Here is a 19,356-nt window from a genome sequence, read left to right on the forward strand (position 1 = left end):
GGGCAACAAAGGTTATTTAGCCAATTTGGTGGTTCTTTCTTGTTCTCCCCCTGAATGCCATGTTGGCAGCTGAAGTAAAATTCGAATTCTAAAAAATTACAATCCATGGTCACATGAATACGACGAGTGATTGGATTGTAGCACCTATACCCCTTTTAGTGTGTAGCATACCCAATGAAAACACATTTTTCTACACAAGGATCAAGTTTGGTTCTATTGACTTTGGAGATATGGACAAAGACGGAACATCCAAATACTCAAGGTGGTAAGGTTAGAATAGGTGGGATTGTAGTCTGAGTAGTCAAGAATTGTAAGGGTGTTTTGTGGTGGAGAACTTGGGTAGATAGGCAATTTAGTAAGTAGGCAGAGGTCGCTATAGCTTCAGGCCAAAAAAATTTTGAAACTTGTGCATCAAAAAGCATGGCTCAGATCATCTCAATTAACTTACGATTTTGCCGCTCAGCTACATTATTTTATTGGGGTGTATTTGGGCAGGAAGTTTGATGGATAAGACCATTTTTTATAAAAAAAATCGCACATTGATTGGTTTATAAATTCTCCACCATTATCTGAGTGAAGTACTTGAATTTTCTTGTTGAATTGAGTTTGAATCATTTGGTAGAATGCAAAGAACTTATCAGGTACTTCAGATTTGTGTTTTAAAAAATATACTCAAATCATGCGAGAGAAATCGTCCACAAATAACACAAAATATTGAAAATTATTGTAGAAAATAGGGGTTGGGCCCCACACATCAGAGTGTATTAGAGAAAAATTAGAATTGACTCTAGTGTTGGTTGGAGGAAAAGAAACTCTGTGATTTTTTTTACAAATACAAGTTTCACATTTGAGAGGTTCAGTACTACTTGCAAAAAGACTAGGAAATAGAAACTTGCAGTACCCAAATGAAGGATGTCCGAGACGCCTGTGCAATAACCAAAGTTGCCTAGTAATCGTTCCATGAGCAAGCATGGCATGACCCTGGTGTGCTACTTTATCAACGTAGTAAAGGCCTTCTCGCTCAGTACCACGCCCAATGATCTCCTTCGTAAGAATATCCTGTAAAAGATAAAAAGTAGAGTACATGAGTACCACACAATTTAGTTCCTTTGTTACTTGGCCAACAGACAATAATTTTAATGATAGTGCAGGGACATAGAGACAATTTTTTAATTTCAATTTTTCTGAAAAAGTAATGGAGCCTACTCCTTTAACATCAATTAATTCTCTACTAGCTGTTTCAATATAGGCTCCTGAGGGTATAGTCAAGCTGTTAAAATCATGGAGGTCATGAGTCATAGTATCGGTAGCCCCACAATCAAAATTCCATTCATTTGTCTTTTTAATTTGATTCAGATTTTGGGTCTCCCCTTTATATTGAGTCGCCGTCTGGGCTAAGCAGCCAAGGAGTTCAGTAGTCCTTGCCGTTACTGCCGCTGCTACCTTGCCATCGTAACTTGCTTCTGCTCTTCTGGCCTCGCCCCCGCTGCTGGTGACCTCTGGGATGCTCACAACGGTGGCTCTTTTACTCTAATTTCTCAATGACTTGGGATTATTTTTCCACCAATTTGAGTAACCCACAATCTTAAAGCAGTTTTCTTTTGTGTGTTTCTTCTTTCTTCTTCCACAAATTGCATTTTTTATCAGAGTTGTCCATAATGGATAATTATATCTGTTTAGTTTGAAACCAATTGACAAATTGTCAGAATTGGTTTGTGATAATCGCATGCCAAAACTATTGCATAGCATATTTGCAATTTGTAATGTCAATTTATCAGAATTTTGAGTCCCTAAAACCTAACTCTGCTCTGATACCATGTTACCATAGTACAAAGAGTTTAGGAAAGAAACGAAAAATTATTTAGAAAAGTATTATTTTTATTATTCATAGAAGACAAAATGGTCCCTGACAACTCTAACAGCGAACAAAATAATCCCTAACCTCTTTGTTCGAAAACTACACTGTTCTTCCCTAATTTCCATCATATCTCGCATGACCCTAACATTTATACTCTCCTTCTTCACCTTCACAGTCTTCTTTTCTATTATTTCCTTCCTCCTCTGTAGCTCCAAGATCAAGTCATGGTGTAACTACCATGCGTGTCGCACCTACCTCAACATGTCATGGACTACACACTTCCTAAATCTCTGTGACTAGTACACCCATCTCCTCCACACTTCACCCACCAGCAGCATCCACCTCCATATTCTCGCTAATAGTATCATCTCCAACCCCGACAACGTCTACCACATCCTCAAGATCAAATTCAACAACTATCCCATGGGCACGCCTTTCTCCACTCTCTGGCAAGCAATATAGATTGTTGGACATTAGGACATCATGAGAAGATTCTCTTTCGACATCATATGCAAATTCTCATTTGGAATGGACCCCGAGTGCTTCATTCCTTCTTTTCCGCAGTCCAATTTGGCAAACAATTTCGACATCACATCCAAGCTATCAGTACAATGAGCAATATCGCCGTTGTCGCTCATATGAAAACTAAAGCAATTACTGAACATTGGTTAAGAGAAAAAGTTGAAGGAAGCAATCAGAGTAGTAGACAATATGGTCATGGAGATGATAGGGCAGAGGAGGAAGGAGATGGCGGCGATGATGACGGATCTTAACAAATCAGACTTATTGTCTAGATTCATGGAATCCATTAAAAATGACAAGTACTTGAGAGATATAGTCATTAGTTTTCTGAGTATGAATTGGTTGAGAACAAGTTGAGAATTTTTTTTCCTGTGAACATTAAAATTACAGAGTGTGGATTGTATAGTTTGAAGTTACAGTGTTAAACCGTTAGTGTTACGTGAGATATGATGAAAATTGGGGGAGAATAGTATTATTTCCGAACAGAGGAGGTCAGGGACCATTTTTGTCACCTGTTAGAGTTTTTAGGACTATTTTGTTCTCTGTTAGAATTGACGGAGTAAAGAACTTAAATGACTGACAGAATTAATTGTTAGGAACCAATTGAGTAATAAAGGCTAAAATATCTGGTTCAAAATTTTTTAAAGACTAAAGTGAGTAAATTCTCTTTTATTTGTCTTCAAATTCGCCTAGCCCCTATATATATATATATATATAAGAGGAAGAGATCATCATATTAATCTCTTTTAAATAGAGGTAACCTCAGGTCCCAAAAAAAAAAAAAAAACAAAACAAAAAAAAAATAGAGTTAACCTAAATGTGGCGTCTCAACTAGCTATTAATTTCTCAAATCAATTTGAGAACTACTTTAGATTCATGATATGTCCTCCGTATTAAAATATCATAAGATATTCTTCACAGTCGATATTTTCAACCAACATAGACTATATGTTCAGCTTTAACAAAAACTTACATATGCTATATGTTTGTTTGTTCCACTTTTTGTAGTCTCAAAGAGGGTTTAATTTGGATCACAAAAGAAGTGATCTTGCATCATGCCTAATTACCTTCAGACTTCATTAATGTACATAAAGGTAATACAACTCTATGGTGATACAAATATGCGACCAGGAGTAGTGATTTTATTTTTGCTTTGGTTGTTTGTATTTTTTATTCTTTTGGCCGTAACTTTGTGTACTATTGGCTATTTTTGATGGCAATGTCAAAAGAAATAATATTACTGTTAACTCTCCTGTTCTTCTTTTATGTATCGGGTTTCTTTTAAAATAATCTAAAAAAAAAAATCCTACAATATTTATTAATTCTTAGAATTAAGTTACATTTAGCATGTTAGATCTCTTGTCACCTCTAGCATTTTGAAATGGACTAAGTTTTGAACTAGCAATATATAGTAATTAAACATGATCTCAATAAATTAGTTAATGAACATACATCAATTCATCAATTTTCATTCTTACTAATTATGAATTTGGCATTGTAACATTTAATTACTACCGAGCATCCCAACTATTTATAAATTATATGTATGCTTCTACAACTTTATGTATTGATTTAAACTTTTAAAAAGAATTATTAATGACAAGATACTAAAGTTTTTATAGGAATTTGCAACAAATAACAAATATATATTTAATTAATTTAATGATATATATATTATGCACACACTTATGCAGCTAGAATTTGAGCTATAGAAAAACTACAAGAGAAAGAAGAAATAGATGAGGGGGCCCCTTAATTAGGGGAAGGCATAGATAAGAGATAGAATAGAACAGAAATGGAAAAAGACACCAAATGTTTTCTCTTTCTCTTGCATTATGCCAAGCACGCGTACTAGTCAAAGGATATTCACATAAAAAGATTTTCTTATGATTCACAACTCTCTAATTAGTAAAATATTTTAGGTGTCACTTTAACTATAATTATTTCTATCTTATTTAATATCTAATGTTATCAATACCATGGTGTTAATTATCTAATGTTACTAATATCTTTAATTAAAATTTAAAGACAAATTTTATCACACTATTAGTATATTATATAGAATAGAGTTTTGGACGATAAAAAATGAAATATAACAGAAATAAAAATATTGTATAATAGATGAATGATCACACCGTATGAACAAAATAAATAACAAAAATAAAAAAAATTAGAATATGGCCTATATAAAAAAAAATAGTAGAATTTTATCTTAGATAATTTAAACATGTAAAAAGAAAATTGATAAAATATTTTATTATTAATTAGGAGGATAAATGAAATATAATATAGACAGAAAATAAATGATAAAAAAATCCAAAAAGATAATATATGAGATGATTAAAGGAAATTTATGTATAAATAGTTTTACTATAAACATAATAATATATATGATAGGATATAATGATATTATTTGATCTATGTAGTCGATCTCATTTAGTGAATAATTTTTTGTTTTATTAATACCATAATGAATTTAACATATATAGATGTTTTATATTAATTTTGATAAGATTATGATTTTTTAGAGAAATATTAGGTGAAAGTATTTTTTGTAATTAGGTGACAACTAAATTTTTAAAAAGTTTATACTCTTTTTTTAAAAAAACACAAAAAATTATTAAAAATAATTTTTGGATAAAAATACAAAAAAATTCTATAATAATAACATATGAGAAAAAATGTGACAACAAACAAACAAAAAACAAAAGAACATTAGAAAAAGGAAAAAAAATGCAGACGCGACTAAAAATATTTATAAATCAGATTGGAATCTAAAAGATATATTGAATCCGATTCGGTCTAATAGTTTTAGCGAAAATTTGGATTGAGTTTTTTTTTCAATTATATTCGCGTATACTCTTGGATGTAGTAGAAGACGAATAAAAAAATGAAAAATGTACCTAGACGGAAAAAAAATGCTAAAATTTATGTCTCTTATTTTTTGAGATTTTTAGGATACTTGATTGAAAATTTTATTGAACAATAACTTGCTCGCTTAGAATTACTCATGACTTATATATATGAGCTTAAATCTACCCCCAAAACTACTAGTTCATCGGTGAAAGGATACGTTCATCAAGTATTGCTTATTATTGAACAAGGTTATATTGTTCTAAGTGTATAATCTTTTATTGTATTATACATTCAAAACAATAATGTCCATACAATTTATAATTATCATATTCAAACCAAAACTGGCTGGTGAATTTTTGAAGATCGTTGATTATGGCTTTTGTCTAATCCAAAGTTATTATCTTAATTTGCATCAATCAAATTCAATCAACCATCTAAAATATAGGATAAAAGTGAAACAGATTTGTCGGTTTCAATTTGTAGGTTTTGCAAAGTTTTATCAACCTCAACTAGTGATTATAATATAAGTTCGGGAATAATCATAAGTCTCTCTTTTAATGAAGTTTATATGATTCAATTTTAGACCAAATCTCCTATGCTTTACAATACTAAAACTAACCCTTTTCGCATCATTATTAATTATATATAATCATATTGCTAAAAAAATTAGCAGTCCTTTTCCTTTAAATTTTGTCTATTTCGGCTATCCTTTTATCTTCATTTTATTTAATATACATTTTGTTTACACACACATTTGATTATATATTTATTATTAAAAAAATATAAAAAAAAACACTATACATTAACACTCTTAAATATTAAAATAATATATACTAAAAATTTAAGAAAAAACTTGACATTATTCAAATGAACTATTCATTTTTCTATTTAAAACAAATATTGGGAAAATGATGTGGATTATTTTTTGGTCAAACAAAATGATGTGGATTATATTATTTAGCGGTGGAAAAATGAATGGGCCACCACAAACCGCCCAAGTTCAGAAAAGGTCCCCAGACATGGCTCTGAATTTTGATTGATGGATTTAGACATTAAGACATTAGACATATGCCCAAAATTAAAGCCCAATATAGGATAGCTAGGCACATGCCACATGACCCTAAAAGCCTTCAATTCTGCCACATCCATTCATGCAAATCCAAGATTTTTAGCCTTTATGCAAAGATATTAATAAAAAATATAGTTGGAACATTTTATATATTCTATTAAATTAACATGTATTTAGAAATTATTTTCATTATTTTTATGTGAGTATTTATTTATCTCTTTTTACTATACACTTCCTCCTATTTTAATGCTAATGTGTTACAATTAAATCACACTTTCATATTGTAAAACTTCTCAACTTAAAAAAAAAAACATTATGTTTCTCAAAACCAAATATGTCCACATATGAAAATCACAAAGCACACTTTTGGTATATATATATATATATATATATATATATATATATATATATATATATATATATATATATATATATATATATATATATCAATTGTTACATTTGGAAGAGGTTAGTTAGTTATCATTGAATTTATAAAATATTTATTATTTATGAGTTTTATTATTTTAATTTAAAAATAATTAATATTCACTTTTTTATTAATTTTTTTTATTTTAGAAGAGTTTGATCTCAAAATATACGATTAATGACTTAATTTAGTTATATACTAATATAAGTTAAGTTGATCTTTTTAAGATTGTATTTAGTTGCTGTTATGTCCATCTGAATCATGGACATATAGTAATATATATGTTCATTGTTTGTTTAGTAAGAGAAAAATTTTAAAAAAATATATTGACATGAAATAGCACACAAAATATATGTATTTAGTATTTTGTCAAAAAGTTAAGATACAAATAATGTTAGACACAAATGTCTTAACAACCAGACTACATGCATGTGTATCTATGTCTGAATTGCATGTAAATTTGTGTTTGTGTCTTATACTCTTATAAAAAAAAATGTTCTGTGTTCATATTTTTATTATTCTAAGATAATAAACAAACATGGTGACATTGATAATTGCTGACATATAAAATAAGGTCAGTTATATGGTACAGATTAATACATACAGATTGAAGAATTTGTTGACAAGTGGCAAGAACCTTAATTGCAGGGAACAGGCTTGGCAGAGCTCTGAAAGCTTGTCTCCCTTGAGTGTGGAAGTGCTAGCCGGCTAATGAACACAGGCAAGAAAAAGCCAAGTTTACAGAACCCCAATTGAATTTCTGAAACTGGGCTGGGCCAGTGTTTTTTAGGTTTTTGTTTTTGGGCATCATTGGTAGCAGCAAGAATGGCATGAGGAGGCTTTGTGAGCCGTGTACAGTGTTTGTGGAGAATGAGGTGCGTTTGATTTTTTTTTTCGTTCGGGTCTTGAGTGGGGTTTCAATTGGGTTGGATGGGATTTTGTTTCGGGTAGTTTTTTTTGGGCTGAGGCCAAGACCAGGAAAAAGTAACAGTTGTAAAAAGAATGTAGCAGGCGCCGTTTTATTAAAAATGAAAACCCTAACCCCAGTTCATCACACGTAGAAGCAGTAACGTAAACCCCTTCTTTGGTATGAAACGGTCCGGCCTTTATGGTAAGTCGTGGCCCTTATCTTATGGGATTCAGAGTATTTTAATTTGTGCGTTATTTATCTTGTAACGCTGTGTGTTTCGGTTTAGGATTTATTGTTTGATTAATTGTGAAATGAGGTTATGAGTGGCGGAGAGATCGGATAAAGAGTAAGAAATCCGGAGCGCTGATGAGGGCGATTGCCGTTTGGACGTGTACTGAGGAGGGATTTCTGAAGTTGGCATACACTAGAACTGGAAAAAAGGTATGTTAAACCAGCGATGTTTATGCAAATATGTTAATCTTGGTAATGAAGGAGGTGGAAGGTATGTCCAACCTATTTATTTATTTTATTTTATATATCTATTTTTATTATGGGCTGTTGTTCGACTGTATGGGATGACTGTATGTCCAACCTATTTTTATTTTATTATTTTGCTGGTGTTTTGTTACTTCAGTTAGATACGAAGTGAAAACTCATTGTTGATCAGTCCAGGTAATTTGACCAATTCCATACTGTTCTCGGGACTCTGATATTTATAAGTTGGAGAAACAATTCTAATCCTAAATTTATCTAAATAATTTTTTTTAAATACTTAAAAGAAATTTTTGCATGTATGAATTGCCAGGTGAATCATGTGAAGCTTGCATGATGTTGTGTTGTTAAATTTGGCCCATTATACCGTTATTGTTTTTTGCTGCTGATGGTAGGAAGGGGCGAAGGTGCCATATATGATATTGAAGGTACGACATCACTGACCCAGTTAAGTTAAGAAAAGTCATTAAAACTGCGAAATTCATGTCATTAAATTTCTCTATGAATAGTAATAAGTCTACATGTACAAAATTCAAGCATAATCAGTATTGGCAAGCCACCGGATTTACATGAGAACAATTGAATGCTAGCAAAGCACACACTATATGTTGTCTAATTGAGAATGCTACGTATTAGTTTAAAAAAACAAATGGTTTGATGATTGATGATTGTTACTGTAGTTAGTTATTGCTGTCCATGTTCATGGGGTAGTGAATTATTCATAGTCCTTAGTAATTGTAAATGAATCCCATAACTCTATTAGTACAAGCATTCAATATTAAGGTTAGTGGAGACAAGTTGGCATTCGATCACGAAAAAAAATGATACCAAGATACTGCTAAAAAACTGCACAATATAGTTTCCGTCTTTGTGAACATTTATTAAAAGTACTACTAATGTAATTAGTTTAGCCAAAAAGAAAACAAAAAAATCTTAATTACATCACTTAAATTCTCTTTGATTTCTATTGTATGTAACATATAAAAATCCCACCCAAGCATACTAGTATAAAGGAAACTACAACTAATGTGAGAAAGGATTCCATTCCCTTGAAAATGCATCCCTCAGTAGCACCTTCACGGCTTAACCTTTAACCAAATATTAATTTAATCTGAATTAAAAAACAATCTGTAACTAAGCTTGCAAATGAAAATTGGTTCAAATTAGTTATAAAAAGATTGCAGTTCAAGTGTCGGATGAAAGAAATATTCAACCATACAACATACATAGCAAAATCAACCACGGGTAAAAAATATAGTTTCAAACACAAAATACAAATTTAAGATGAGCTAAATAATATATTTTCGTAGATAAATATACAATGACTGATTTTGTGTAACTAACTTAGTATGTAAATAGGACTTTGAAAAATGTTTTGCTAAATAAGTTAATGTCACCATAGGTCTATTACTACCAGCAACCATGAATTAAGGTCTAGTCGAGAGAACTAGGCATTCTAGTGATAGAAACTCAAATGGAGGAAAGTAAGAACGAAGCAAAATGTTCAACGAAATCCAGAACAAAAGTCTCATTGAAAGTAGTGTAAAGACAAAAGTAAAGTTGACAAATACAGAGAAGGATAAAGCATCTACTCATACTCTTATGCCAGTTTCAAAACCAGAAACTTTCAAAGGAAAATTCAATTTAAATTTATATATTCAACTCAACTCAATTCAATTTACCCAATGCTCTAAACCTCTAAAGCAATACAGAATTTCGAATACTATGAAATCGAACAGAGCAAAAACAATGACATTCATACCTGTGACGAGGACCAAACCAGAACAACGGCAACTTCCAATCGCGCCTGCCGTGGAAGCGTCGGCTGCCAGACGAGGGCAACGCGGGCTAGGAGATGAATCCGTTCAACAATTCCACCGGCTTATATATCAGACAATAGGGAGGGGGATGAGGGACCAAGAAAGAAGTCGCCGACAGATTCAATGCACGTGGGGAGGCAAGACAGGAGGTGAGGTTCGGAATCACGACGAAGCGGGAGAAGGAGCTTCTTCAAGGCATTAGCAAGCGCAGTCCAAGGAGAATGAAATGACATGCGGGTTAGAGAGATGTCGCACTCATTGTCAACAGGCACAAATGGTCACCATTCAACACGAGCAACAGAGTTTTCGACTAGGGGTAGACGCGGCATGGGCGACCTCAAGAAGGCAGAACCTGAGGATTCCGATTGTGGCCACGGTTAATGACCCAATTGCCTGATTTTGCCTCCATGCAACAAACGATGTAAAGTTTCAGAGATACTGCTAGAAAGGGGAGAAAGGGAGGTTTGGGGCTGTTAGGTAAGGGCAGGTCTCTGCGTGGGTACTGGGTAGTGCTTCGGGTCGGACTGGGTTCTATTTGTGTGGGTTGGGTCAATTCTTTGGCCCTTCAGCCATGTCCAAAAATACAAATAAACAAAAAAACCTTGGCTTACTGGCTGAGCCACCCCTAACATCAAGCAGGAGACAAGCCCTGCAACTAGGGGTGGCAAGCGGGGAAGCCCGCCCCGCCCCGCCAGAAGCCCGCCCTTTGGCGGGCTGGCCCGCCCCGCCCCGCCTAATTAGGCGGTCCTAGAATCCTAGCCCGCCCCGCCTAACTGCGGGCTGGCGGGCTGGCGGGCTAAGCCCGCCTAAGCTCTTCTTTTTTTTTTTTACTATTAACTACTAAGTAATATATATAATTTCACAACCATATTAATAAATTTATAATTTCTAATGGCATAAAAAATTATATTTTTTATATTCACAAACATTAAAGTCTTTGTAATTATAAATATCTAATAAATATAATTATAAACCAAATTTTCATTCAAAATATAAGTATAAATATTCTCTCCAAAGCAAAATAAACATAATCCAAAACATAATTATAAATATTGTCTCTAAAATAACATAAACATAATTCAAAACACTTAATTTTTATCTTCATACTCTTGTAAGTTAGGTTGGGGGAAGTTAGGTTTTAGGAAAAAATTGCAAAAATACCCCCTCACTAAAAAAAATCTTAGCCCGGCGGGGAAGCCCGCCCCGCCCCGCCAAAACCCGCGGTTTAAGCGGTGCGGGTTAGGCGGGCTTTTGCTATTTGGCGGTCCCGATTTTCCAGCCCAGCCCGCTTTTTTTGGCGGGTTACGCAGGCCGGCCCGGCGGGTTTAGGCCCGTTTGCCACCCCTACCTGCAACAAATCAGCCAGGTGTCCATCTCATATTCATTAAAAGAGAATATCTATAAATCTGTATCAAATAGCATCTGTACCATAGATTGACCTATAAAATAAAGTGATCACATCTCATGGTTTTTATTGTGTCATGTGTGACATTAATAATGGCACATTAACAAAAATTTATTAGAAAGACCAATTTAATTAACATTGGTATCTTTGTACAAATTAAATTGAAATATTAAGTATTTTAGGCACTATATTAACTCTTGTGATTTTTCAAAAACTAATTTAAACATTTTATTTGTATTATGTAAAGTTTTACAAAAAAAAAAACACAAAATAAAGAGAATGTGAACTCATAAAATTTATACTATAGCATATCTCAGCTATTAGGACATAAGAATCATTAAAACAACTAAAAAAAAAGGTGTGTGTTTTTGATCGATTATAGATGATGATTTAAGTTATAACCATTTAAATAATTATACAAATAGAAATCTAATTGTATGAATGTAAGAAAACGTTTAAGAGCAAAAAATATTTTTATGGTAACAACATTTTTAAACAATTAATGTATTATTTTAATAACATTTCATATCCCCAACTCGATAAGTTAAAGATTAATTCGTCGCGAATCTGAACTCTATTTAAGGGTCTACCACTGACCAATAGATTATTGCATACATAAAATGGAATTTAAACCCCGACACTTATTTAAGTGGACGAGTGAACTGACTACTCGACCAACTTTTTTAAATAACATTCTTTTATTTATTTAAATAACATTTTTGCTTCTTAATACAAGGCCTTTGCAATATTGGGCCAATAATGCATGATTCCTGAGGTTTTGTTGTTAGAGAAAGTAAGTGAGAGAAGCCCATTCAGCAATAATATTTCCACAAGGGTCAAGCCTTTTGTTGTGATAAGAGTGTGTTTAGTTTAAGTTTTTATTTTCAGTATTTTTTATTTTTAAAATTTTGTGAAACAAAAAAATAAGATGTGCAAATAAAAAATAAGATTTTATTTTTTTATAAAATTTAAAAATTAAAAAATATTAAAAATAAAAATACACACTAATGGTTGTTCACGGTATCTCCCAATCCGACAGGTTAAGGACTAATCTGTCGCGGATCTGAGCTCCATTTAAGGGTCTGCTGCTGGCCAATGGGTTGCTGCATGCACAAGGCGGGATTCGAATTCCGACACTTGCTTAAGCCGACGAGTGAGCTGACCACTCAACCAACCCAAATTGGTTGTTTTGCTAACAACTTCAATCTTTTGCTAATAACTTCTCTTGAAATAATCCACATTTTGCCAACATTTTTTTGTTGTTGATACAAAAATGAAATCAGTCCAAAATAATGACAATTTAGAAAAATTGCAACTATAGAGACATTTGCTAACAGAAAATTAGTCGTTAGAAAAAAATTTGTTACTAAAAATGTGAATTTTAATATATTGCAACAATTTTCTATTTTTTTTATATGTTATATTATACTAGTAATACTAATAATTGTGGTCTTGAAAATAGTAAGATTTCTAAAAAGATGCGTTCAGGACGGACATATAGAGGGAGATTGGAGGCTTTGTCCCTCAAGTTTTTTTTTTTTGAAAAAAAAATTAATAGTAGTAAATTATGAAATATGGTTTAATTTATTTTAGTTATGAATATTGCAAAAAATAGATTAAAAATAAAATAAAAGATAATTTTTTTGTTAATTGTCTTTTGATTTATTTTAAAAAAAATTACTAAAAAAATTAATATATACAAATTTTATTATCGATAAATTTTATAATATAAAAAATTAATGTATATTATTCTATTAACAAAAAATATATACATATTTTTATATTTTAAAATATATTTACAGATATATTTTTATAATAATCTTACATTAATAATTTATTTGTATATATTTTTTAAATAATATATATTATATTAATCTTTTGTAATAATATTTTTGAATTCATCTTTAATTACGTCTATATGAACAATTTTGTAAAAAAAAAAAGGTTGGTGATTAGAAAGAAATCACATTTAAAATCATAAATTCCAATAGATCATTTCTCTAATTCTTAATAAGCCTCCACGCTCAGACATACAGGTGTATAATACATAATCACGACGAAGAGAAATTTTTTTATAATATACAACAAGTATCACATTCATAAACTTATTAGCATGAACACTCACGTAAAAGTTTTTTACAAACAGTGGTTAAATAAAAATTTAATTATATATTAAATTATATAATAATTTTATTATATATTAATTTTTAATTAACAGCTCATGTAAAAATAATAAGTGAATACTCTATTTTATTCTTGATAATTATGTTAAAAGGACAACGAAATTTCTAAAAAATCACATTCAATCCGGTTTTTTATTTTTTTGTATTGATTAGGTCATGTGCCAAAAAAAATATTAACTTTTTTAGTACAAGGATTAATTAGTCTCATAAAAATAAAATTTAAAAATCGAATTAGTATTTTTTTTTGTGAATTTTATTATTTTTTGAAATAATTGTCAGGAACAGTTTTAAATTTTTTTAAAAAATAATTGTGGAGGAATTTTTACCATTTATTATAGACATAAAAGAAAAGAACTACTCTTCTATACATGCTAGTTTTCTTTGTCCATAATTAACCTTACGTTATCTAACCTAGCAAATGATGAACTCGGAGACACCATAAGAGTCCCATATATAATTTATAATTTTATTTATATTGACACATTTTGCATGCAATGATACGCAGATCCAAGCAGAAAAGAGCACCTGTTTCCTTGTAATGCGAACAACACAACAATTTTGCAGAGCATAACAACACTAATGTGTCAAAAAAAAAAAAAACACCTCCATTCAACAAGAAAAGGCCACAGCCAAACCCAAGTTTCAAAATTTGATTTTCCTATCTATTTAATAATCATTAATTTAATTTCCCTTTGCAGGACATACATCCGATAAAAAATAATTAAGTTATACAAAAATATTTAACTTAATTAATAATATGTATTACTTTTATAAATTTTATAATTAAATATAAATAAATATCCAATTGTTGGATAACTTAATATAAAAAATTTATACATTAATTATAAATGATCCCCGTTTAACCTCTCCATAACTATGATCTTCACTTTAAACTAGTCTATTGACTATATTCCTTGTAGATTTGAGTTCTTCAAGCTATTTGGATATATTTAATCCTGTAATTTTAAAAAAGAAGGGAAAATTTAGTCACAGTCGTTGCTAAAACCAAATAAATTGACTTTATGGTGACAAAGATGAAAACATAGGTATATTTTCCACAATTTATCAATGCATATATATTTTTGTAAATGCCTTTGTAATAGCAAAACTTTTAACACACATCTTATATCTTCTTAAAATAAACACGTTTAAATAAATAAATAAATAAGTGTATTATATAGAAAAAGCATATGCCCAATCCATTAAATATGAATATTAGAGTTTAGATTCCGCATCTTTTTACTTCTTCCAACATCTCTATGTAAAAATGAAAAAATCAATCTAAGTGTATAACTGTTAATTTATATATATACATAATATTATTAGAAAATATAAAAACTTAAATTATTAGATAAAATTATGTAAATAATTATATGTTACTTTTTGTTGTTTAATTTTTTTGTGATAACTAAAATTAAACTTTATCATTTTAGTTATAAAAATTTTGATATTATATAATAAAATTATTTATCTTAAAAATTTAAACTAAAATAGAAAGACAAATATTTATAAATTTAAATAGTTCTTACACAATTTTGTTAGCATGATACGATGTTGGGCTTTTTATGAAAAATAACATAAAATAAAATAAAGGCATTTTCAAATACTTATAGTTTAATATAAATAAAAATTTATATACAATTATTTTTATATGAAATTATAATTAAAAATTATTAAATAATAATTAAATTAAATATATTTAATTATTTAATAATTTTTAATTAACAAATAATTTATATAAAAAAAACTGCATAGCAATCTTCGCCTTCCATTTTTGTGCATTTTATGAAGGGAAGAAAATAATGTAAGTGTTACTTTCTTAAACATAGGAACATAATGAAACGATTGAAAGGTGCTCTTCCTCATCATGAAAATCCTTTATCCTTCTAATAAACGAAAGATGTTACTTATTTTTTAAAAATTTAGTATTTGATCAATTTTTTAAAAATTTATTATTATTTAATTAATTTAAATATTTATTTTTACGTATTAATTATTTAAAAATAAAAAATATTTTTTATTTTTTTAAAATTAAATAAAAATTAATATTTAAAAATAATAAAAATTTAATTATAATTAATTTTATATAAAATTAATAATTAAAAATTAATAATTAAAAAAATTCGTTAAATAAAAATTTAATTAAATTATTTAAATTAATTAACAAATCTCAAGTATCAACCTCACTTAAAATTAAATCCAACTTTCACCTTAAAAAATATCTAGTTACACTGTTAATAAATTACTAGGCACCGGCATGCATGTCACAAGCACGTGTCAACATCTACAAGTCCACCGTTCTCCAAACCCACCACCTCATCAAACTCATCCACAAGCACCGATATCAATGTCTTCCCACTCTCCATTATTAATCTTCAAAAACCTAAGGAAGAAAAGAGAACAAAAGGAATCCCAAAAAGGGCCTTTTCTTTTCTCTTAACAATCAAACAACAGCAATGGCTACTGCTACTGATCGTGCACCTCACCAGGTTCAAGTTCACACCCCCACCACACAACGCGTCGACGTTCCACGCCGCGGCTACGATGTTAGTGGTGGTGGTATTAAGACTCTTCTCCCCGAGAGAGGTCCGTCCACCTCTCAAATCATCGCCGTCCTCGTCGGCGTCCCCACTGGGGGCACTCTGTTGCTCCTCTCCGGCCTTTCACTTCTCGGAACCATAATCGGGCTGGCAATTGCCACCCCGGTTTTTATCTTCTTCAGCCCGGTTATAGTTCCCGCGGTCGTTACCATTGGACTTGCAGTCACTGGTATTCTCACGGCGGGAGCATGTGGACTAACCGGGCTGATGTCTTTGTCATGGATGATTAACTTCATCCGACAGGTACATGGGACGACGGTGCCGGATCAGCTGGACTCAGTGAAGCGGCGCATGGCGGACATGGCGGATTACGTGGGGCAGAAGACAAAGGATGCTGGCCAAGAGATACAGACTAAGGCCCAGGATGTTAAGAGGTCATCATCATAAAGTAAAAAAAAAAAAGAAAGAAAGAAAAAAAAAAGGAACGGGTTTGAATTTGAATTTAGGGTTGATCGATTATGTTGGAAAAAAAATAATAGTTATTATGCATGTATGTACCTTTTGGTACTTTTGAATTTGGAGGTCTCATTTTGTGTTTTGGTCTTTGTTAACTAATTTGTGCTATGTTTGTGTTTTATGTTAATTAATAAGTGTTCTAGATATCTTGTTTTGTTACATTTGTATTTGTTCCACTTATTATTATATTATATTCAATGTGTTCAACAAGTCTGTTAATTATTATATTTTTCTTTAAACAGTGTTATATAAACCTAGTTTAAGTGTTCTTCATCAAATAATCTTAACATTAAGCTAATAAGCTAGCACAATTTATGGTGTCCAAGTACCAGAATTGAACAGGATTTATATGGCATTTATTTATCACCTTTTAATATTTTTTATGGGTTCAAATCTTATTAAATTAAATTAAAGATACAAGAAAAGTACATGAAATTATGGTTGTTAAGAAAAGTTAAAGAAAAAAAAAAAAAATTAGACAACCAAAAAGGTTAATATCTAATTATTTTTGTAATAGATAAGTTATTGGTAAAATTAAAATAGTGATGAAAGGTGAACTAATATAGCAATTTCAGAGGAAGTGGAGTGTTTTTTTGACAAAGTAGTATTTTAACTTGCAAGTTCAAATTAAACAGGTGATTTTATTAATATCCGGTCAAAATTTATTTTATTTGCTATAAAAATAAGCGAATAAAATTTGTCTAAATAATAAAATTTTTAGATGTCACATTCTCATTGTTGCTGACCCATACAACTTCATAGTCTTTGTTCCAGTTCATCATAACATCACACTCAAAACTTTTAGGTGATCAAGGAACCTCTTCTAGCAAAAGAACAATTGCCACTTTGAATCAAATTGAACTATATATCTATAATAATGGGGCCATGGTCCCAAAATCTTTGCAACCATCTGCAATTTTCTTTGGATGATATCACAGATGAAAACTGTGATAATCAGTCCTTTAATTTTGAACACAAGTGCAGTGTGTCCAAATTTGTATAATGACACTATTCTGAGTCCCTGCTGGACCAGTTGCTTTTCTTTATTTTGCTTCAGTTGTTGATGTCATGAATTAGTTCATGGTGTAGATTAGTTTGCGCCTAAATTTTTTTCTTATTAAGAATTTTTGTGTGAAATATAAAAATATTTGGGCGTTTTAATATTTTACACTTGCTATAATAATGGTAGCATAATCTATTATTACAGACGTATTATAAAAGAATTATTTTTAGTTATGTAAAATAACGACACTTACATTAGTAATATATTTTTTAATTATATCGGACAACACGTCAATAAATTTTTGTAGATGCACAACGATGTGTAACGCACAGTTTGAGTTATTTTTAGGAAATTCACCCGTAATGGCTTATATATAAAAAAAAAAAGTTACACTAATACATGAATTGTTTTTAATGCATATATCTATATACGACAGATTATGCATATATTTTATTTACAGAATAAATAAGATATTGTTATATATATTTTTCTATAATAAAAATAAGATATGTAATAAAGTGAAAAAATTGGATTCAAAAAAGCATAGGCGGCTTCGAGTAATTTTGTCAACAGAAAATTATTTAAATAAAGAGTGGAGTTAATATAAATAAAGACCAAACTAAAGATATTAAGCATAACAAATATTTTGTTCTTTAAAATTTATACAATCTTTATTTATTATCAAATTTTTTATTGTATATTTTTGTACATATAATATTAGAATTATAAAATAAAAAATATCATAATTTTTCAAAACAAAAAATTGCATACATTGCTAAATGATATATTTATTTTATTTATTTAAATAAATAAATACAGATAAAATGATTAATCCAAATTTAAATACTCATTTTATTTAATCAATTTAAATTAATTAAGTGATTATTTTATTTATTTATTTAAATAAATATAAAAATAAATATATAATAATTCATGAATTTATATTATTTAAAATGATAAAAAATGATAAAACGGTCAGTAAAGGATTAATTACATTAAATTTATAATTTTCATTGTATATGAGTTTTAATATTTTAATTCGGATTATGTGAAAATAAAGTATATCCAAAACTAAGTAAAATAGAGAACAATAGCAGAAAAAGAAAAAAAATGAGTGTTAACTATTAATGTGTGCTTTGTTCAGTACATTAAAGAGTCATATTTATACATAAGTATCAAAATTTTAGAAGCTACTAACTCTAGTTTAATAGTAACTAACACGGTTAGTTACCTTTCTTTATATATGTTATTATCCACTACAAACTCATGATGGTTTTGATGCTAACCTGAGTTTGTTTTTAAATTTGTCAAAGCTGGCTAATGATAGAGGTTTTGTTAATACATCTACCAATTGTTCAGTTGATGAAATATGTGTGATAATAATGAAGTCTTTAATCACCTTGTCTCAAACAAAATAGAGATCTAATTCAAAGTGTTTAGTCCGATTATGTAGGATTGGATTATAAACAAGCAACATAGCTGAGATATATATTGTCACAAAATACAGTGGGAGAATATGGGCAAAGTTGATGCAACTCAGCCAGAAGATTTTGAATCCAAATGAGTTCCATGAACACTGCTGTTAGGACTCTATATTCAGCCTCAGTTAAACTTCGACTGTCCATGAGTTGTTTACTGCTCTTACAAGACACCAAATTTGAACCATAATACACACAAAATCCAATTGTAGATTTTCTATCATCGATCAAGATCACTCACCCAATCTGAGTTTGAAAAATAGAAAATCATAAATCA

The 19,356-nt window shown here is 30.1% G+C and overlaps 1 protein-coding gene and 2 long non-coding RNA genes across 8 annotated transcripts; 2 read left to right on the forward strand and 1 right to left on the reverse strand.

The window, feature by feature from the left end:
* The first annotated feature begins 7,701 nt into the window (after positions 1-7,701).
* On the forward strand, positions 7,702-14,334 carry LOC112801941 (uncharacterized). Of its 6 annotated transcripts, none has more exons than XR_011882250.1 (5): positions 7,729-7,843; positions 7,959-8,083; positions 8,277-8,314; positions 8,448-8,562; positions 14,048-14,334. It is a non-coding gene; the product is annotated as an uncharacterized lncRNA (long non-coding RNA). The 6 variants fall into 6 exon arrangements; XR_011882248.1 differs by lacking the exon at positions 14,048-14,334 and adding an exon at positions 12,399-12,767; XR_011882251.1 differs by lacking the exon at positions 14,048-14,334 and adding an exon at positions 9,847-9,864.
* Positions 8,994-10,462, reverse strand: LOC112801942 (uncharacterized). Its single transcript, XR_003202145.3, has 2 exons — positions 9,897-10,462; positions 8,994-9,222 (listed from the first exon to the last, which is right to left on the reverse strand). It is a non-coding gene; the product is annotated as an uncharacterized lncRNA (long non-coding RNA).
* A 1,534-nt stretch (positions 14,335-15,868) lies between the features above and the next one.
* On the forward strand, positions 15,869-16,819 carry LOC112801943 (oleosin 5). Its single transcript, NM_001405420.1, has one exon. The coding sequence runs from the start codon at positions 15,999-16,001 to the stop codon at positions 16,527-16,529; it is 531 nt and encodes a 176-aa protein (NP_001392349.1). The 5' UTR covers positions 15,869-15,998; the 3' UTR covers positions 16,530-16,819.
* Positions 16,820-19,356: the final 2,537 nt, after the last annotated feature.

This window comes from Arachis hypogaea, chromosome 5, assembly GCF_003086295.3.
Source record: "Arachis hypogaea cultivar Tifrunner chromosome 5, arahy.Tifrunner.gnm2.J5K5, whole genome shotgun sequence".
Taxonomy (NCBI): Eukaryota; Viridiplantae; Streptophyta; class Magnoliopsida; order Fabales; family Fabaceae; genus Arachis; species Arachis hypogaea.

Bases quoted from the DNA above. Each gene is read 5' to 3' on its own strand.
- LOC112801943 (NM_001405420.1), top strand. From the start codon at position 15,999: ATGGCTACTGCTACTGATCGTGCACCTCACCAGGTTCAAGTTCACACC.